Source organism: Perna viridis, chromosome 1 (assembly GCF_037379345.1).
Source record: "Perna viridis isolate PV_CMFRI_1.1 ecotype Kerala chromosome 1, ASM3737934v1, whole genome shotgun sequence".
NCBI classification, from domain to species: domain Eukaryota; kingdom Metazoa; phylum Mollusca; class Bivalvia; order Mytilida; family Mytilidae; genus Perna; species Perna viridis.
In genome coordinates this window covers 39,633,651-39,654,280 of record NC_142445.1, presented here as the reverse complement: position 1 = coordinate 39,654,280, position 20,630 = coordinate 39,633,651, and the positions used below count along the sequence as shown (strand labels likewise).

Here is a 20,630-nt window from a genome sequence, read left to right as displayed (position 1 = left end):
CCCTTGAAAGGGGAAAATTGATGTTTTTTTCTGTTTTTTTTTTTAGTTTTCAGCCAATATCTTGAAAACTTTGATAGAAACTTTCAGTTGCTGAAATGATCCTTATGGTAAGTCCTATCATATTCTTCTAGAGTCAAAATTGTTGGACAACTTCTTGTTTAGTTTATTGCCCTTGAAAGGCAAAATTCAACCAGGTGAGCGATTCAGGCTCCTGGGAGCCTCTTGTTACAGGATAAATTTTATCAGCATGGTGAGATGGTCCTGTGCCAAAATTTTCATAAAAATCTGTTGACCAAAGTTGGAGTAATTGCCCTTGAAGAGCAAAAAAAAAAAATGACAATGAGATATTTATTTTATAATTTGATAAACTGGATGGAAAACTAGTGCTCTCCATTGATTAAATGATTTTTATGACAATAAGGGTCAAGAGTCCAATTTTGAGTTATAAAAGCTAAAAATGCTGTTCTTGACCAGGTTACCACTTCATGCTCACTTGAGCCTCTAGTTACTCATTCAAGGAGTCCGAGATGTAATAACCAAAGTCTCTGCTTAAAATGCAAGTTTGAAAGGATTTGTAAATGGTATTGAATTAAGAAATAATAATGTAGTACATTATGTTGAATCTTTTTATGTCGAATCTTTTTATGTCATTTCCTTCACTTAATCTTTTTTTATATATCATAACTGTAAAAAATATTAGTGAATTAAAGTGAATAATGGTTGGGTGGCCAAGAAAAGTATTTCTGAAACATTTTTCTCAGCTACTATGTATTTGGCACAAAACTTCACTATGGAGCCCCGTATCCTGGTATGCTAATACAGGTCAGTCAAACTTCTACTTCCTGTTCACCAACTTTACAGCAATTTGGCCATTTTGGTCTTTGCCTATTTTTGTGTATTGTGCATTTAACGATGTTAAATTGATTTCGTCGCAATTGAAACAATGGCTGACAAGCAATAATGTCCTTGCTTTCAATAACAGTAGAAAATTAATCCCACAATATGGCATACCTACAGAAAGAATGTGTTAAAATATCACTGTGATGAGTGGTTGCTAAGAAAAGTGCGCAAAAAATTCAAAAATATGAGGCGCGTAGCTGCCGTTAGGCAAAAAAGCTTGTGCCTGCACTTAATTTTGCCAATTTTTTTTTTTTGGAGATAAAATACATCCAGGAGAGGCATAAATGATGCTCTAAAATGCTTTCTCCGCGGAGCTTCGCCCCCGTCCTAGGGCTCTGCCCTGGACCTGCTGAGGGCCTTAAGCGGCCCTCAGACCCCCTGCCATAATTTTGTCTACACTTCAATTTGACCTCAGCTACACACCTGAATATAGAGTAAAAAAATAAACCAAGTCCTCAGGAAACATGAAGTTTTTCTGATGACAGATCCCACCCTACAACAAATCAATAGTGTGAATGAGTTGAAATTTCAAGCTGCTGAGAAAATTCTGACGGAAATAATTGTAATGGACCGAAACACAGAGTATAGTAGAGCAGTATACCCCTCTCTTTCAGAGCAAAGGTATGATATTTACTCTTCAATAAAGGGACTTATTTGTAGCAATTTATTCGTTTCTTTTTTTCCTGTTCTTAAAATTAACAGAAATAGCCTAGTTTACAGTATTGATATATTTATATCTAGAAATGTCCACAGAACAGGCTAAAAATAAAACTGCTACATACAGTTGTAAATCTGCTGCAGGTGTCAAAGGTCAAAATATTTACATATAATAAATTCCTACAAATTTTACGAAGATGGAGGACCAGTAAGCAAATTTGGACTTAATAGCATTACATTCTTAATGGAAGATGTGAATTTAATTCAAAGAAAATGTTTTGCAAATGCCATTTAGTTCAAGTCAAGATAATTTAATAGTCTGCAAATCTACAGTCCTACCAAATATGGAAACAAACTGCCAAGTGGTTTCATAGAAAGTGTTGAGGATGGATAGACCAAACATTACCAAAACCTTCTGATCATTAAGATTAGCAATGAAGGGTTCTACACATACATGCGTGAACTGAGGTCAGATTTGTGCACTTATCCATTCCAAAACCATGATAAAATGCCTCTCTAGGTACAGCTTGAGACGACTGCATAGAACAAACCCTGAACAGTTAGGGTGAGTATGGAGTCCATATTCAATTACAGTTACTAACAAATGTACTTATACATTTGCAATTATAGAAAATGGAATTACAGTATTAAACTTATTTAGTATTTTTATGAATACATATCCTTGAGATACAATTTCATATCAATGCGATAAAATATTCTAATGGCAAAGTAAGATTTCTCCCCATTCAAGACTCACTTCTCTCTATCACTCCTGGAAGGGAGAAGTCACTTCTCCTATTCACTGAATCCTAGATTATGCCCGGAGTATGGACACACCATTTACACTTAATTCAGATATTTGACACAGATAAACATTTGGCCTTTTTTGGCCCCAATTCCTAAATGGTTCCAGTCACAACCTCCAAGATCAATCCCAACCTTCCTCATGGGTTATGATATTTCAAATAAATTTATTCTCTTTTACTCATGGTATCATCCAGAAATCATAAAAAATCTCGTTTTGGCCAATAAATTAATTCATAATTGGTTAAGTCTAAGCCCCCATAATTAATTAAAGCCTTCCTTTGGTGGTATTCACCAAAGTGGAGGAGACGTAACAGCATAATACATCACCAGTGTATGTAAAGAAGTATAAGAGACAACTCATTCCTCTCACTTTTTCGGTATTCAATATTTCATATTTTACTCTGAAATGAAATAATGGAAAACAATGTAATACAAGTCTAAGCCAAAATTCTAAGTATGTATGGGCTAAGAAAAACACATATTTTTCACCTATGTAATAATTTTAATATTGACCATTTATGGATTAAATTAACAATTAATTCTGACATTCTTCTCTTGTTTAAATCAAACCAAGCTTAACATCAGTACCATAAAAATATCAAAACAGTACAACTAAAAGACATATATTAAAAGTTATAAAATACATTATTGTGTACACTTGTGTGCTCAAATTAGAAATTTACAACATCTTTACACCACAGGTTTCTAGAATTTTCTCTTTTGGAAAGAGGACTGAAAATCACTGAAGATGCTTATGATAACACTTGAAAGAGAATTTTTTTTATCAAATGCAAAAATATATATAACATCATAAATGCACAAGTTGGGAGATACATTTTAAACTGATCTTTATTTTAAAAAAAAATATATCGTACTGGTATTTTTCTAGCAATTTGACACCAACAATTCATTCATATAACCGATTTATATTTGTTTAAGAACTATAATTCATTGATGTGTATCATACATACTCTGCAATCAAATTGCAATAGTGCATGTAATTTTTTTTTGTATATTACTTAAATACATTCAAGTATGAAATAGTAAATAATGAAATCAAGTACACTAGTTCAAATATATTAACCATGAATATTAAATGTGTTCATGTCCTAAAAATTACATGTTGTATAAAAACAAGAGGGAGCTTCTTCCTATGAAGAAAATCATTGTACCAAAAATTTTAATAATCCCATCAAATATTTTAAGTATTAAGGGAACGCAAGCCATTTTATCAATTTTTTTTGAAGGGATGTAACCCACCAACACACACAACCTGGTTGGCAGTCTCATTGGGGAATGGAAGAACATTAAACATTTTTCTTTGAAACTATTCACACTTTGCTAAGTAACTAAATGGTCTGAAATAAGTTATTCAAAAGTATCCAAGTACTTACTACAGCTACAAAAGTCTAATATTTGAATATTGCTGTCCATTGCTATAATCGGACAGTAAGTCAGGGTTGAGAGAGTTACTTCCCTTTGTTCAAAATTTTAAAAACAAAGTCTGTTCAGAATATGAAAAAGGTCTATTGTAAGATGTGTTAAACAACCATCAACACTGAACACCTCATAAAACCTTCCTTAATGCCTCAATTAAAACAAGATGATGCTGATTCAGTGATTCATTTCCGTAACTGAAGTTATGAACAATGGTAGATCATGATTCCATTTAAATCCACTCAGACACAAAAAAAATATTCCTGACAACAATTTACATTCATGTCACACTAAATATCCTTTATTACTCCATTGAAAAAACTGAACAACAGAATGATACTATAAACAGATAAAATACAATCCAACAATAATAATAATGAATGACAATCGCTATGACAACAATGATGACAATATAACAAATGAGTACCAATGATTAAAATGACAAAAAATGATGATGAAAATAATGAAGTAAATGGATAAAGAAGAAGAGCAAAGCAGAATTCATAACATATTACTTAAAATTCATTATCAATTATTTCTAGCACTGGAATTTTTTATAGATGATATACAAGTAAAAACCATCGTTCCAGGTAAATAGGTTAAAAAAGCAATTTCTTTTAAGTTTAGTTAAAATTAGTCTTGGGTTTGACTGAAAGCCAGGTTAACATGTTATCTACTCATGTCAACTGTGTTTTATTTTTTGTTTAGTAATATTATTCAATATTATCATTAAGAATCTTGTCAATTGCAACTAACCTTCACATTATTACCAATTTAGAAAAGAAAATTATGTCAATGCACTAAAACAAAAATAATTGCTTCTTGAAGACATGCTAAAGCCCTGGTGTATTGATGAGAGATAAAATGAAACAATAAAAGCGTAAAATGTACGGTTTTAAGCATCAATGTACAGTATGCTGCCACCTTAAGAGTCCACTCGAGACCGGATTCATAATCCCGTGCATCTCCTTGGGATGAGGTTTGCTGATTTCAGTGACCAGGTTTCATGATAAAAACTGAAATTAAAAAAAAAAAAAAAATTTTGTAGGTTATTATATTTTAATGAATGAATTTGTATCTACACTTCACATCTTCAACATTTAACAAAAATAGGGCATTAATTGAACATTAAGTAATATCCCACAGTATAATTGTGAAAAAAAAAGGGATGGCAAAATGTTCCAAGTAGCGTAACTTGAAAAAAAAATTTTGGATTTTGCTGAAAATTAAACTTAATCTGTATGTTATGGTACTAAACACTTTTCCAAAATTGAAAAAAATCATTGAACCATTTTCAAGGTTGGAAAACCGTCAGGGGACATACAAACTGACACATAACTTTTAAGAGGGTACACCATATTACCTCATCACTTTGTGTGGTGGGTTTTAAAAAAACTTTTTGGGTAATCTTGCATCCCCCTTTTTTCATTAATATTAATTGGCAAGCAAACAATGTTGATGACCATGTGCTTAAAATACTGGTAATATTACACCTCAAATCCAAATGAACTAATCAAAACCAACCTCAGCACAAAAATTGGTGCTCAAAGCACTTAAGATTGGCCAAATAGAGAATATCTAGACAGCAGTCAAAAACTAAAATTTCAAACACACATTCAATAAATCAGCAGTTTTAAGTAAAAGAATTTAATCTCACTCATATATCAAACTTCATATAAACAATAGTCCTAGATGATTAATTTCCAATGCAATCATATCAAATTTATGAAAAAATGGGTCAGACAAAAATGGCAGAATTTCTAAAAACAGGAAATAGATGTCCGACAGGCCTGAAATTAGATCCCACGTAGGACCCATACCTAATGCTGGATACCAAATATTAAGAGGCTGTGATAAATAGTTGCCGAGAAATTCTACCAAAAAATTGAATTAAAAATTGACTAAAAACAAACCCTTTTTGGACCAAATATCAAGTGAAACCAATATACAAACCTGTTTAACTGTTGTTTTAATGAACTGTTTTCTTTCTGATAGATCAAAACTTGGATATTTTTCATAAACCTAAAATAGAAATACTATGTTATTTTTGTTTTCAAGGCAAATCATGTTTATTTGATAAGCATCATATTTAAACTAGAAAAAATATTACTTTTTATTAGTTGGTGAATAGTGAACATGTTTGTGAATTTGATTTCTACCCGTTTGGACATACCAAAATACAGATCTGTAGTCCAACCTAATGCCCTTAGGACTTAAACCATGCACACACACACACTATATACATAAATGTTTATTATATCTCAGATTTCTATCCGAGAATCAGCGTATGTAATTTTGTCTATGCCTTACTTGTTCCAATTTTACACAATGATTGGATGAATGATGAACAGCCCTAACAGATCATACTCTTCAGGACATATCAGACTGTATCTTTAATTTATTGACAAGAAATCATTTCACCAAACCACAAGTGCAAATATTCACTATAAAATACCACATTGTACCTTAATTAGAGGATGTAACACTTAAATATCACATGATGAAAATATATCACCTGAGACATGCAATACATTTTCTATATTTCTATATTTATATATTTACATAATATACTACAGGTACTACATGTAAGTATAATATTTACCTGTTTTACAACTGTTTTCATAGTAACTTGTTCTAAGTTTGCCCCGTCTAATATTTTCTTTACTACTTTTTTAAGTTCATCATCCTAAAAAAAGGACGTGTTTTTCAGAATATATGTACAGGTATATAACAGAAATACAAATTATATCCAAATGCTTCCACCTTAACTTCATAGGTTCACAATTTATATAAGCAAGGAATAGGAAATCATAGACAATGTTTGCAAAAGTAGTGGAAATGTTAAAAATGGTTTCAGCTTTGACAATTTAACATCATAAAGATGTTCTCACTCAGACTGTAGACTAGATTGCCTGTAAAGTGCTGCAATTTCAGAGAATGTTTTAATACTCACATAATTTCTTATAATGGTGGAAATATTCCAAATTTTCAACAACAAAAACAATGACATGTAACATCCGCACAATAAAATTTGGCTGCAATTCTATACATAGGAATCTTAAAGCAGGAGAAAAAAGTACAGAGTTTGAATGCACCAAGACAACGTTGTAGGATTCCATTTTCCTGTTACTCAGAACAAGTACAATTTTAATGAGGTTAAGTTGTTTACCATGCTCCACTTTTCCTTTGGCAAGTCATAACCTTGAATTGTTAAAAGGATTTGTATAAGCTAGAAAGCAAACTTCAAGTGTGGGAAAGTTAATCTTCATTTAGAATTTTCCTATGGAAACCTCAAATTTTGAAAAATCCTAGAACATTGCGAGCCCACTGGGTTGCAACTTTCTGGAGAAAGTCTTAAGAACTTTGCTGTGCAAGTTACAGAACTGCACTGTTTCCACTTAATGGGGATAACAGCAGACACCTACTGTGGGGGGAGATGCTGCTTTCTTTGCTAAAGGTTCTTCATCGTCAGAGCTGTCATCTTCATTATCTTCTTCCTCTGATGATTCAACTGGAGAAATTATGAAAAACATTCAATTAACTGAAAACAGAAATTCTTAAAAGAAGAAAAATTGAGCAAATGTCAAATGAAATGGTATTTTGTTTCAACTTATTTATAGGACAAATAAATGGTATAGTAATATTACTTATTTGAGCACAAATATGCTCACAATTACTTTGCATATAACTCCTAATAGGGGATTGTTCTCTTATACAGGTTATCAGAATAAACAAGTAAATGAAAGGAAAGTGTTTGTTTGTTTGTTTGTTGGGGTTTAACGTCCGAGCAGCAATATTTCAGCTATATTCAGACGATGAACATGAAATTGATGATATAATGAACATGAAATGAAAAAGGGATGGGACACAAGGACAATGGGGTCGACAAATTTTGATTGCCACTGGAAATTGGGAGAGATGGATAGGGTCGGGCAATTCAGCCTCCTGTGGCGGAACCCTATGGTTCCTATTCCTATTTCCGTATTATAGCCTGACAACCCCAGCATGTAACACACCAGGGGTACCCCATTCCACCACCTGGGGCACACAACCCAGTTGCTCTGTGGGCAGAGTGCCCTAGCCCCCGGCTAAGGTTCTGAGCACTATTTAGTTGCCTTTTACGACAAGCTTAGCGCTGCTGCAGGCCTATCCTTTTGACACCCGGACCTGCACGGGGCGAAAGAAAAGTGTCTTTTTTTTTTGGACTGAAGAATTGAATTATATATTGTTTGGGAACACCCTGAATGTGCACTAGATATGTTCCCCTGTACATCTTATAAATCTTTCCAATAAGGCCATGAAAAAAATTGTCTATTTAAGGTTACAATTGATGAAAAATAGGAAATAAGGTAGGTAGGTAATATCATTTTATTTTTTAAAATTATTTTATACAGATACTTATGGGAGGATTTCAGTGCTCAACTAAAAAAAGCAGCATTTCATAATAAAATACCAATAAAATGTTCTACAGTAGTCAGAAAAAAATAAGGTAGGTGGAGTAACCTTGAGCATTTTCTCTTTGGCTTAAAAGATCACTATTTACAAATATAAGTAAGGTATCACAATTAGTCTATACATGTAGCACCTTTAGCTTTCTTCTTCGGTGTTTCCTTCTTTTTTGTTTCCTTTTTAGTAGGTTTCTTGGCAGGAGTTTCTTTTTTTGCTCTTTTCTTTTTGGGAGCCTGGAACACAATAATAGTGTAATAAGTTGATCAATAAAAATCAGCAAAATTTTTTTAAGGACTAAGATATACCCAGCTCAATCAATAAAATCCCTATCAAGAGATGCTTATGGCTACTTAAAATGCACAAACTGTTATAGAAAAGTGGAGTGCAAAATTTCTAAGTATTCCCATCAAAAGGAGCAAAAGCTTTCAATTACAGTATGTTGATATCCCATTGCAATCAAAGTTCCTTACATCATTTGCCAAAGCACAATAAAACAACATGTCAAATTTTTAATCAATGTGATAAGTATCCAAGATTATTAAAACTGAATTATGATGATGAGACAGAATGATGAAAGGAAAACAGCTAAGAATGAAAGACAGATGGACAAGGTGATTTACATACCAATATATACATTAAAAAACCAACATGTGGAATGGGGGTATAATTTCATTCACTATTTACTAAGTATTATTGGGAAATGGGACAAGAAAAAAAAATTCCTTCACTTCACCATACCTAAACAAACATCTCAAATATTTTGTAATTTTACCATAATGCAAAAAATATACCTGATAATCATATTGAACTTGTATCAGTATAGCATAATTTGCAGTGAAAATATGTATAAATTATGGCAAATGGTAAAAATTATTCTCAGAAATGGTTTAACAAAACCTACATGGCGCAATTGGAAAATCCAGATTTTAAAATGTGGAATTCCATTTTTATGGGGAAGGAATGCAAGCAAGTATTCAACAAATTAATCTCACCTTCAGAAAAAAATGGTCATATTAAAATAAGAAATGTTTTAGTAGCATTAATCATTATATTTAAATTGGTCCTAGGTCTGCACCAGTACCACAGCATACCCACCACTTCAGGTTCTGACTCCTCATCCTCCTCTTCTTCCTCCTCCTCCTCACTTTCTTCTCTCTCCTCTTCCTCCTCCTCCTCTTCAGATTTCTCTTCTTCTTCTTCCTCTTCTTCTTCATCATCTGATCCCTTCACTTTTTCTTTAGATTTTTTCTTTTTTGAGGACTTATTGTCTTTTTTGGACTTTTTCTTTTCTCCCTTTCCTTTCCCTTCTGATCCTGTAAATACATGAGTGCAAATGATTCAAAAAGCATGAGTCTATAATCAAGATGAAGTGTTGTACTTAAGATTAGTACAAAGAAGGCATTTGCCTAAAGTGCTAGTGAAGCATTTCGTAGGTTCCCTTTTAAATGAAATGGATTTAATGTCATTTACCATGTTTGCTAAATTTGATTTATCCCATTTCATCTATAGGAGCAGACAAAAGATATTCCAAATATTTGTTATTTTATCACTCAAACAGTTCCAGGATCAGCAAATAATACTTTGTTTTACAACAACCAGAAGAAGAATTTTTAAAAACGTCTGAGGAGTTCCAATCAAAAAATCATGTGGGTCTTGGAAACATTTTGTCTAGCAGGTGTTTTGAGAAAATTTTAAAGCTTCAATAGGAAGAGATGTAGCATTTAGCTCTGACGAATGTTTCCTCAGGTCAATTTGATTAACTTTTAGAGCAAGCTTTGCTCACTTATAATCATCTTGATCAAATCATTGCTTTTTTGGTTTTTTTTTTCTTTCAGATTGTTCATGACTTTTAACTCAAATGCAGGCATTATAAAAGCTTACAAAATTAAGTATTGGTGAAATCATTTTGGTTGGCTTAAATGAAACTCAATTATTAGATTTTTCATACACAAAAAAGTTTTATTATCTTAAAACTTCAAGCATATCAAAAAGATTTAGCTGCACATGTTCAAAGGTCCTTCAAGTTTTGTCATGACTGCAACTAATAGAGCATGGCTGAGATTACCCAGTGAACTGAAAGTGTAGAAATAAAAAGAGTCTACCCAGACAAACTGAAAGTGTAGAAATAAAAAAGTTGACATTTTTTTCTAAAAATATTGTAGGATTTCATTATATCCTTTTTTCAGAGTCATTCGTGCCACAAGAGACGGATCATTTTCCCTAATTCTATTTCATATGCTGAACATCAAACACAAAAAATAAAAGTATGCTCACTTTTTCGTTTTTTAGTCTGTGGAACTTTCTTTCCTGATGATTTAGGGCACATACAGTAGTCCATTACTCTATCTACCACCTCTTCTTTTGTTCCTTTCTTTTCCAAATCAAGAACTTCACAAATTGTTTTTAATTGAGGCATATGCATATTACGACTGCAAAAAAGAACGAACAGGGTTACATCTTTACTATTAATATATACAATCATGAAGGTAAATTGCACAAAATCCAATGTGAATAGAAATGACGGGTTTTGACGGTCCCCGACTGTTTAAATCACTCAAAATACTAATAAAGATAAAACAGATTTATTTATCTTTGCCTTATTCATTGAACAGTTTGACTGTCGTGAAAATTACATTACGCAAAAAAAAAACTGCATCCAGTTTTTAAAGAAAAACATGATATTTTCCATGCATGAAAAAAAACCTACTAATATGGTATTATAAAGTGTACATCATGTAAACTTTGCCTTTAAAATCTAGGTACTTTCTTCCTAAAAATTTGTAGGAAAAGGAAAAATTCAAATGTAAAACAAAATGGCAGACATAATCCACATATATTTTGGTGAATAGGTCAATGAAAGTGAATTCGATAAATTGGATGCAAACGACACAAATAATATTTTGTTCTCCGAGAAATTGAATTTGATCAGGCTAGAAAAGATGCATAAATGCCAAAGAACATAGATATAGAATGGACCTGCGTTGACAGTCCCCCATTTCATGCACAGATTACTTTGACCCCTGGATTAAAAAAAAAATTAACAAAATACCAACTCACTTTATTTAATTTCAAGATCATAACATACTGATTGAGGCACATTTTTGACGTTGATATTAAAGAAACTTGAGTTGATATTTTGTGATATTCAACTTTCACTCATTATGAAAGCTGTATATATTTGTAACAACTAAACAACTTACTGTTCATACCTTACTTACTTTAAAAGCATATCTCTTCTCTTTTTATAGTCTTTATCATCCTTTTTAAATTCAAATCCACTGAAAAGTCGTAAATTTTTCTTCACTTTATTAGCCTGAAATTACATAATAAAACATAACAATCAACAATATATAAGTTTCAAGTCTCTTCATATTCAGGCACAATTTTATCCAAAAAATTGCTATGAAATTATGAAATATAAAATAAAAATATTATTAAAAAAAAAAAAAAAAAGTTCCATGAGTTGTCGTGCTATTTTAGGATGCCAAACAAGAAAGAGGAAATTGCCAAAATCAGAAACAAACACAGGGTAAAAGCAGAACCGTAATGGTAAAATCTGAATTTGAAAAAGTGGAAGAAAAATCATGACTGCTCAAGCGAAACAGGAAACTGACATTGGACAGCAACTAAGATAGTTGACAAAATAAAACTCATTTTGATGTCACTGATATTTTAGTGACAAAAGTTTTGAAGAACATTCACAGGTACCAGAAAAATTGAAAGATCTGCTGAAAGTTGATATCAGACAGCAACCAAAATTTCTTACAAAATTCATTCAGCAGTTTTTGAGGTAATTGAGATAGAATTTGGATGGAGGGTTGGGATGAAGGACAAGGTAGCTCCGATATGTACCACCCACTTACATTTTGGCAACAATTATGTCTAGTTAATTCATTCAAACAAACTGAATTGGCAAAACTCTGTAATCATTCACACTCAACTTCTGTAAGCAACAAACATACAAACTTACCGCTGTTATTTTACCAAATAAAACCCTATGTAATGTCTTCAAGTCTTCAGCTTTAAATTTGTTTATTTGGAACTCAACTGAAATAAAATAGGTTGAAATACAACAATGAAGTATGCTACCAACAATCAGTCTGTGTCTTCCGCCACTATTACGATGCCCCATATAGTAGAATTTGATTTGGACTAGTAATTTTCTTTTGACACTGGTCCAAATTGGCTAGTAGGAAAAAAACAACAATCTTTTCTTTTATTCTGATGTGGTCTTTTAGCTTTGATGGACAGATAGTAATCAGCAATTTATTCTTCTAAACAAACAATCGTTGAGTTTTCACAAGATTTGTTGATAGAATCAATAAATTTGTAAGCCTCTTAGTATTTAGACCATGTTTTTGACTAGCAATTCAGTTTTTCAGACTATTGAAAGTCCTTGTTTACTAGTCCTGTCGACTAGCTGCTTAAGAAGTTTTTGGTGGAGACTGAACAATGTGTATAGCCGATAAAAATACAATTTCGTCTCTTTCATTCATTACTGGTTGCAAAGCTTGTAAATAAGACATTTCAAAGAAAAAATACTGTCTTGCTTACAATTCTAAATATTTCTTCAATTTTTCAATGAAAGACTTATCTCCAGATATTGTTATTGAGAGCATGTCAATGTTTATTCATAATGAATACTTCTGTAGTGAATACTGAACCCAAGCAATAGTTTTTTATTATTAGTTTGAATTATCAACCATATTCTCATCACATTCCAATGCTTGTGAAATACAGTATTTTTGTGTGTATAATGCACACGTTTTTACAAAGAAATCATTTCCAGAGCATGGGATGCGTAGTATGCATCAATATATAAGAATTGGCCACGAAACAAAGAAAACTGGAGTGAAATGATACTGACGAAAGAAAGTTTATCTAATCATCAAATACGTCTTTAAGTATTGAATTTTAGATCATATTTTCTTCATATCATGTTTTAATGTCTTAATAATATGTTTCAGAAAAAGGTTATACAGTGTTACAGATTAAAATGAAACAACTAAAAACAGAAAAGTAACAAAGTCCTTTTTTTGTCAAACCCTCCTTATTAAATGCCTTTGTGGCCGAAAATAAGTATTTTGAAACATATTTTTTATTATTTCTCACAATTTTCTTCCTTAAAAGTATGTTTTAAAATAAAAGAACTGCGAAATTTGAATTTGAAATGTCAAGACTTTCGATTTTGTCTTATAAGCCGTTTCATATACCATGTGACAATTTTATCATGCTTCCAAAATTAAAATTATACAATTTACATAGCTACTGATCTTCACATGATAATTAAATGTGAATATAAGTTTCTTTCCTTCACATTTTTGTTGAAGATACCGCATCAAGGTAAATAAATCGACTGCTCAAGTGCAAAATATTGATCTTTTGTCTTACAAAATTAATTCTACTACAATTTATGTCTAAAAAAAAAAAATCTTTTCAGAAGTTTTAACCTTAAAAATTGCACTGGTACAATACACAAGTGCATACAATAAACACCAAAATACGGTATTAAAATTTACATGAAAAATCTTCCCAAAAGGCTTTTTTGGTATACACACATTCAACATAAAATGATATATTTCTTGTTTATGAAATTACATCTCATTAAAATCAGTGTTGGAAGGGTAGATTTTGTTTGCAATATAGAACCATTTTACTAATGTTTTAAACAGGTTGCACCCTTTACTGTACATAGGAGAGAAAGACAATTCTAGTAAGAAATGGGGTGATGAAAATGATAAGATAAAAAAAAATAAATTTGGTCAGGTTATCGGAACACAAAGGCCTAAATTCAATCTGATTTGAAAGACTTCTGAACTGATTAATTTTAACATTTGTTTTCTTTTAAATGATTTCCATTTCAGTATTGACCACCATTGTTCACCTCTCGGTATATCTCCCAATTTTTCTCCGACACCATCTGGAATATCAATCTCTTTAGGTTGGTTTGTTGTGTTGTAAGCCTCTGTCATACTTAGTCTTTCAACCTTCCTTTTTTCTCTTTTTCCCGACTCTATAATTACTGGCTGTTCCAATAAGCCCACTATCAAATATTAAAGCAATATAATTAACATAAATAAAATTTCAAAATAGAATATTCTGAGCATAAAAATATGTTTTTGAATATTCATTTCATATGTTAAGAAACCCCAAATGAATCCATTACTAAGCATTTGCAGTCAGGGTTGGATATCAAAACAATGTGTAATTCATTTCTTTCTTCCCACGAGTAATGCAAATCATACAATGACCTCTGATTAGAACCAGGGGTATAACGATTTCACCCTGCCATGATCAAATCCATATACTGATTCTTGCCTGAAAATCCTATTCGTATTGCGATTTTTACTGCATTTTTTGACTTGGCATCATTACTCCATTATTGACTTCCGGTTAAACTAAATGAGAATTTGATCAAAAATGTAAAACCAGTCCCAGAATTGATTTACAGATCTTAACTTAAAAGATTGTGATGCATCGAAGGACCATCAACCCCCTAATTAGAACTCATTCTTTATAAGGGTTGCACAAGTGTTTTGTCATTCAGGTAAAAGTGTACCTTTCAGCACCCATCAAAATTAAATTCATCCAAATCTTTGACTACAATCAACTATTGTAGTTTTTGCAATGCACTTGCAAAACTCATTCCGCTTTAAGCAAAAAAAAAAAAAATAAGTGTTTCCTGCTACCCTAACTAACCTATTTTTCTGTGCCTACCCTTTAAACATTTTATGGCAATTTCGGCTGAAGTATTGCCATTAAATATCTAGATTGTTTCCTCATTAACTCAACATAAAATATTTTAGGAAAAACAAAATGATTTAACCACCTACATGTTCCTTTTTTTTATTTTTCTTGCTGGTAGCAGAAAACCAAGACTATTTTTTTTGCATAAATTAACAAACTTAACTTTACACATAAAACACAATCAGAAACTGATAAAACGGTCTTAACTACAATGGTGTTTGCTGCAATTTCAACAATAAATTGGTTGGAAATATTCATATTAAAATTTTAAAACAATTGATCAATCACAACTTAAGTTGCATGGAAACGAAGTGTCCACAGACATGACTGTGCCATAACATGATAATGAACTAGTTAACAATGAAACAAAGGAAAACTTTCATCATTAATGATTTACATTTGGGTTCTTCATCTTCGTCATCTTCATCATCTTCAGATTCCTCTTTCTTAGTCTCCTTTTTCTTTTTAGATTTTTTTGGAGGGTTTTCCTCTTCTTCCTCTTCCTCTGTTTGTGTTTTTGTTTTTTGTGTACTATCTGTTTCCATATCTTCTGAATTGTCTTTATCATTAGCCTTTTCCTCACTAGCAATGTTTGTATTTTCAGTTACTTTTTCAACTGTCTTTGTTTCCCCTGAGACATTATTTTCACTTTTTTCATCTTGTCCATTCGTACTTGGCGAGTCATCCTTCTCTTGTTCCATGGGTTCTTCTGTTTTCTCCTACAATCGATAATTGATATTTGTAAGAATGTTAGACCATTAAGGCCATTCAAAGTGAATTTCTTGCTTCACAGACTATTTACTAAGAAAACTAATTAGTGAGGTAAGTAAGCACAGTTTTCCCTTTTAAAGGTCAACAAAGTAACAAGGTGCTTTACACAATGTTTAAGCAGAAAACAGTGCTGCTGAAAGTGCTTTATCATATTTACTTTATTGTAATGAAAATGTGCAGTATGTCAAGGCTCAGGCTACTGAGCTATTTGGGTGAAATAGTCTCCTTGGAGTAGCTCACTTCTCCTTCAGATGACACCAAAAGCGAAGTGAAGACAACCTCTCATTTTCAGACATCACCCATGATCAGGACCATACTCCGTCTTTTAGATGTATTTTGACCAGAGTTATCTCTCTTCCGATAATAATTCAAACAAAAATGGCGTCTGTTCGAGAAAATAAATTGTAAAATCTTTGAAATCTATCGAATATTCCGTTACATGTAAGTATTATAATCAGCTTGTTGTTTCTAACGTTTAAGACTGGATACAGAATGAACATTCTTCACTTCAGTTTACAATAATTCATGTTTTATCATTCATATTTCGATACGAAACGTGCAAATTTGTTGTGCAGTTTCTTGGAACTTCAGTTAAGAGTTATCTATTAATGATTCAGTAAAAAACCAAAAGTGTTTTTTTTTATCTTCTTGTTTCATAACTGAACAGCAAATTCCTCCTTTCAACGGAACATTTCTTAAGCTTGAGACAAGTTCGTACCCAACGCTACAATGTGTGTCAATGAAGTTTCAGTCTTGATTTGTCAGTAATAAATTTTGAACATGATTATTGATACTCTTGATCAATTTATATCAAGAGACCGGATATTTTGAACAAGAAATCATTGTGGGATGAGTTGGACGAGGGAAAAACAGAACAAAAAGAAAAAATTTCAAACAGCATGTCACGGCCTGAAATTTTCTGTTTATTCCAGTGCTGCCAAAAAAGACAAAATCAACAGGACAATGCATTGCAAGAAGCTTTGCTTTACTCATATTAATTTTGCAGTAATAAATTTGGGAAGGGGTAGAGGCATAGATTAGAAATTCAATTTCATGAATTTATAATACAGCCAATCATGTAGTCAGCTGGCTGAATTCATTCATTTTGTCCAAAATATATAGTTACTTGTACAAGTAGCTGAAAGAAAAGGTAACATTATCTCAATAAAAGAAAATAAACATAAAAATGCCTCTTTATACTGTGTGCATTTCAGTAACATATAAAACATAATTGAAAAAAGTGTTAGTAACTGATGTGCATACCCATTCACTTCTCCCTGTTTTTCTCAAGTAGTTTGGGCCCTGATTATTGGTACTTTACATGATATCTCACAACATAAATTATGAAAAAAGTGGGTGGTATAATGTTCAAACGAAAACTACATATTGAATTTTGCTGAAAATTAAACTAAACTTTAATTTTATATTATTAAATAACTGCACAAATTTAAAAAAAAATCACAAATAAGTTCTCCAGTAATCATCTGGAGTGGGTTGGAGAACAGACAGATATGCACAGCATTTTTGGAAGGGTATCACTATAACATAATACCTCACCACTTTATGTGGTAGGGTATAAAAATCAATTCCAGTTCTACAGCTATCCATATGATTTAAGGATGACTTATTGAAATGTGTTGAGACTACAAAAAAAAAAAAAAAAAAAATGAAAAAAAAAATGGAAAAGATGCTTACATGTATATCATTCCTGGGTCAGCACACTAAACAGCTCTCTCACATTATTAAAATGGAATTTATTTTGCGCCCCCCCCCCCACGAAAAAACAAAACAAAACTACAGTATTCTTATAAATTCTCATACAACTAAAATGAAAAATATTTTGTTATTGTAAACTGAATGAATTTCAGTATCAGGTTTTATCGCATCTCCAAAGAATAAATTAAATACACCTAATCCAGCTGGAAAAATTTACTTTTGAATGGTAAAAAAGATATCATGCATCAAATGACTCATGAGGATTGAAGTAGTACTGTAGGCTACGGAGGCACTCAGAAAACAATGCACCTGGCTAACGCCATTACTATTTACAATAACACAGATATATGTACAATGTAGATGGAGGTGAACCAAAACTATTCATCAAATGATACTGTAATTAGAATTATAAGATTGTCTAGCAAACATATTATTTTGATAATAAAAATTTAGGATTAAGGTGGAAATGGGAGCTAAATGGTGGGGAGGTAAAAAAAAATAGTAAAATGAAAAAAAATCTGCAAGATGGCAGAAAAGGTGTTTCTTGTGCATAAATTAACTGCAACTGCAGCAATATCAAGTAAAACATGTAATTTACTGTTATCCACAGAAGAATGTCTGAAAGTGACTGCAAGGGCATATATGTATGTACATTGTATTAAACAGATATGGGAGTGTGATGTAGTGTTGCTGAAAATGTACTTCAGCAATGCTACAGGTTGTTTGGCAAGCTATTTTTTCAATCAGGGCTTTCATTATCTTTTCAGTGAACAGGCTTTATAGAGAAAATGGACTGTACACATTCAAAATGTATCAAAGGGAGATGGGACCCATTGTGATTTTGAACTGTCTACATTTTGACAGTAGCCGGTTCTTAATGAAACCTCTGTTTAATGCCATCTTAACCTCTAGCATCTGACATATTGGCAGTCATTGCAAATTTGTTCATGCTGAACAGATATTTAAAATTCATTTAAGTCTTTTTTTTTTTACATATGAGAAGTTTCACCTATCAGTAATCAAGAGTTAAAAATAATTTGCAAATATTCCATGCCACTGTTTTTTTACTTACTTTCAACATCCGAAATGGAATAAATGTGATATGCTCTAAAATCAAGTGACTTTCGCTAGAATCCTGGTTCCCTTGATATGATTATTTTTTTTCATAATCATGAAGACCCAAATGACTTCAATCAAAACAACAGGTTACCAGGAACCAGATTAAACAACTGGCAATGGCTATATACAGCTATACCCGATAATGCGTATGACCCATATAGTCAACTGCAACAAGCCTGTGTTAGAACCAGAAACTGGGTGTTCTTACAAAATTCGATGCTAACCAATCATTTTATCTTATAATGTTAACTTCCTATTCTCGTGCAATCAAAAAACACAGACAAGTGTATGATATTCATTTAAGAGGTACATTTTAGTGATCTTAGGGTCACATAATATTGACCAGGGAGAATTAGGAACCAGATTAAACAAATGACAACGAATATTTATAGATATCAGGGCCCTGCTATGTATGACCTGTATAGTCTTGTAACAAGTCCCAGTGCCTGAATCTGAAACTGGATAATGTTCAATGCTAACCGATCAATTCATGTTAACTTCCCGTTCTCATACAAGCAAGAAACACGATATTATTTTATCTCGTAAGAAGCTAGAACTAAGCCGCTATGTGGGTAAACACAGCACAGATTTGCACCATAACATGGAGTAGTAATATATTATTATGCAAATCATGTGCCAATATGAAGTACTGAAATTATGAGTGCAAGAAGTCGCTAACAATATTACCAACTTAAAAGAAGCAACAACAAAAAAAAAAAAGAGAACACATTAAAAAAGAAGAGAGGGACAATCCATTTTGAATTATGTAACTAATTTTACGAAATGCAAAAAAAAAAATTGACTGATCAAATTTTAACTGATATGGCAATTCAATAGAAAAAAATTGTAGAATTTTGTTAAATGGATATAATGATTTAAAATGCTTTAAACCAAATACAACTCTCATTTAAACTGTTTTTGCAAAGGATTTCTTGGACTGCAGGATTTTTCTCATCAGGTAGGGAATACACATACATTTTTCTTTATTTTGATCACCTGTTCACAAGTGAGAAAAGAGAAACTGTATGCTAAGATTTGAAAGGTAAATTTTAAAGCATAAATCTGCCGACATTAAAGGATGTCAAAACATGTTGTTTTCAATATGGTACATGGAAGCAAGAGATTGAAGTTGAGAAGTAATGAACAGAATTCCAATGTCTTAACATTGTAGGAGTAGCTACTATGTATACAAAATGTAAAATGCAACTGTCACTAAGCCACATATTATTGACCTAGCTTAAGTGGTTCTTGTTTAACCGATACTTAATTTTTCTTCATGAACACAAATCTGTGATGCCTTAATATTGCCTTCTTTCATGGCAGGCAAGACAAAACTTATATCAGACACAATTTAAAAATGAACCAACCGTCTTGGACTCAAATTTAATATTTTTTTTTTTAAAGCCGACATTCACACTCATTGTGGGTTATCAGTTCGGAATGAATGAAATAAAGAAGCATTACTATTGCAAACACTTTCTAACTACTTCAATTTCAACAACAAAAACGTAAACAATGCTCATTAACGGTGTTTATAACCATAATACTTCTGCAATATGGAAAACTAATAAGTCGATCGGATAAGTATTTTTAGATATAAGAAATAGCCTGTTTGTGAGACCTCCGGTTTTGGAGAGGCTTTGATTTTCTCTTCTGAGTCCGACATGGCTTTTTTGTGGTTCAAACTTTCGAATGGCGGCAAAATGGCGTGTAAATGCAATGGACCAATGAAAATAAGTAAAAGGTCATTTTGATTGATAGATAGCGAATGAGAGCGAGTGTTCCATTGGATAAAAGAATTTATCTCTTGATTTTAGCTTAATTGCGTAGGAAAATTATTTATTTCCGAACATACAAGCGTGTTATTAACGCCGACAGTCCGAAATTTTATTCGATGCATTCAGGAAATATATTTTTTCTCACTCCATTGCTAATGCATTAATGATGTACAATGTTAATAAATATAATTCTTACATTTTTTTCATGAAATAAACGTAAGAAACATATTTACACTAGAAAAAATATGG

At 32.0% G+C, this 20,630-nt stretch overlaps 1 protein-coding gene across 1 annotated transcript; it reads right to left on the bottom strand.

Annotated features, from left to right (window-relative positions):
- Positions 1-2,845: 2,845 nt before the first annotated feature.
- Positions 2,846-20,361, bottom strand: LOC148628716 (protein DEK-like). Its single transcript, XM_088593046.1, has 12 exons — positions 20,225-20,361; positions 15,395-15,716; positions 14,135-14,293; positions 12,221-12,297; positions 11,469-11,563; positions 10,525-10,679; positions 9,346-9,563; positions 8,387-8,483; positions 7,227-7,312; positions 6,404-6,487; positions 5,755-5,823; positions 2,846-4,817 (listed from the first exon to the last, which is right to left on the bottom strand). The coding sequence occupies exons 1-12, from the start codon at positions 20,267-20,269 to the stop codon at positions 4,806-4,808; spliced, it is 1,419 nt and encodes a 472-aa protein (XP_088449172.1). The 5' UTR covers positions 20,270-20,361; the 3' UTR covers positions 2,846-4,805.
- Positions 20,362-20,630: the final 269 nt, after the last annotated feature.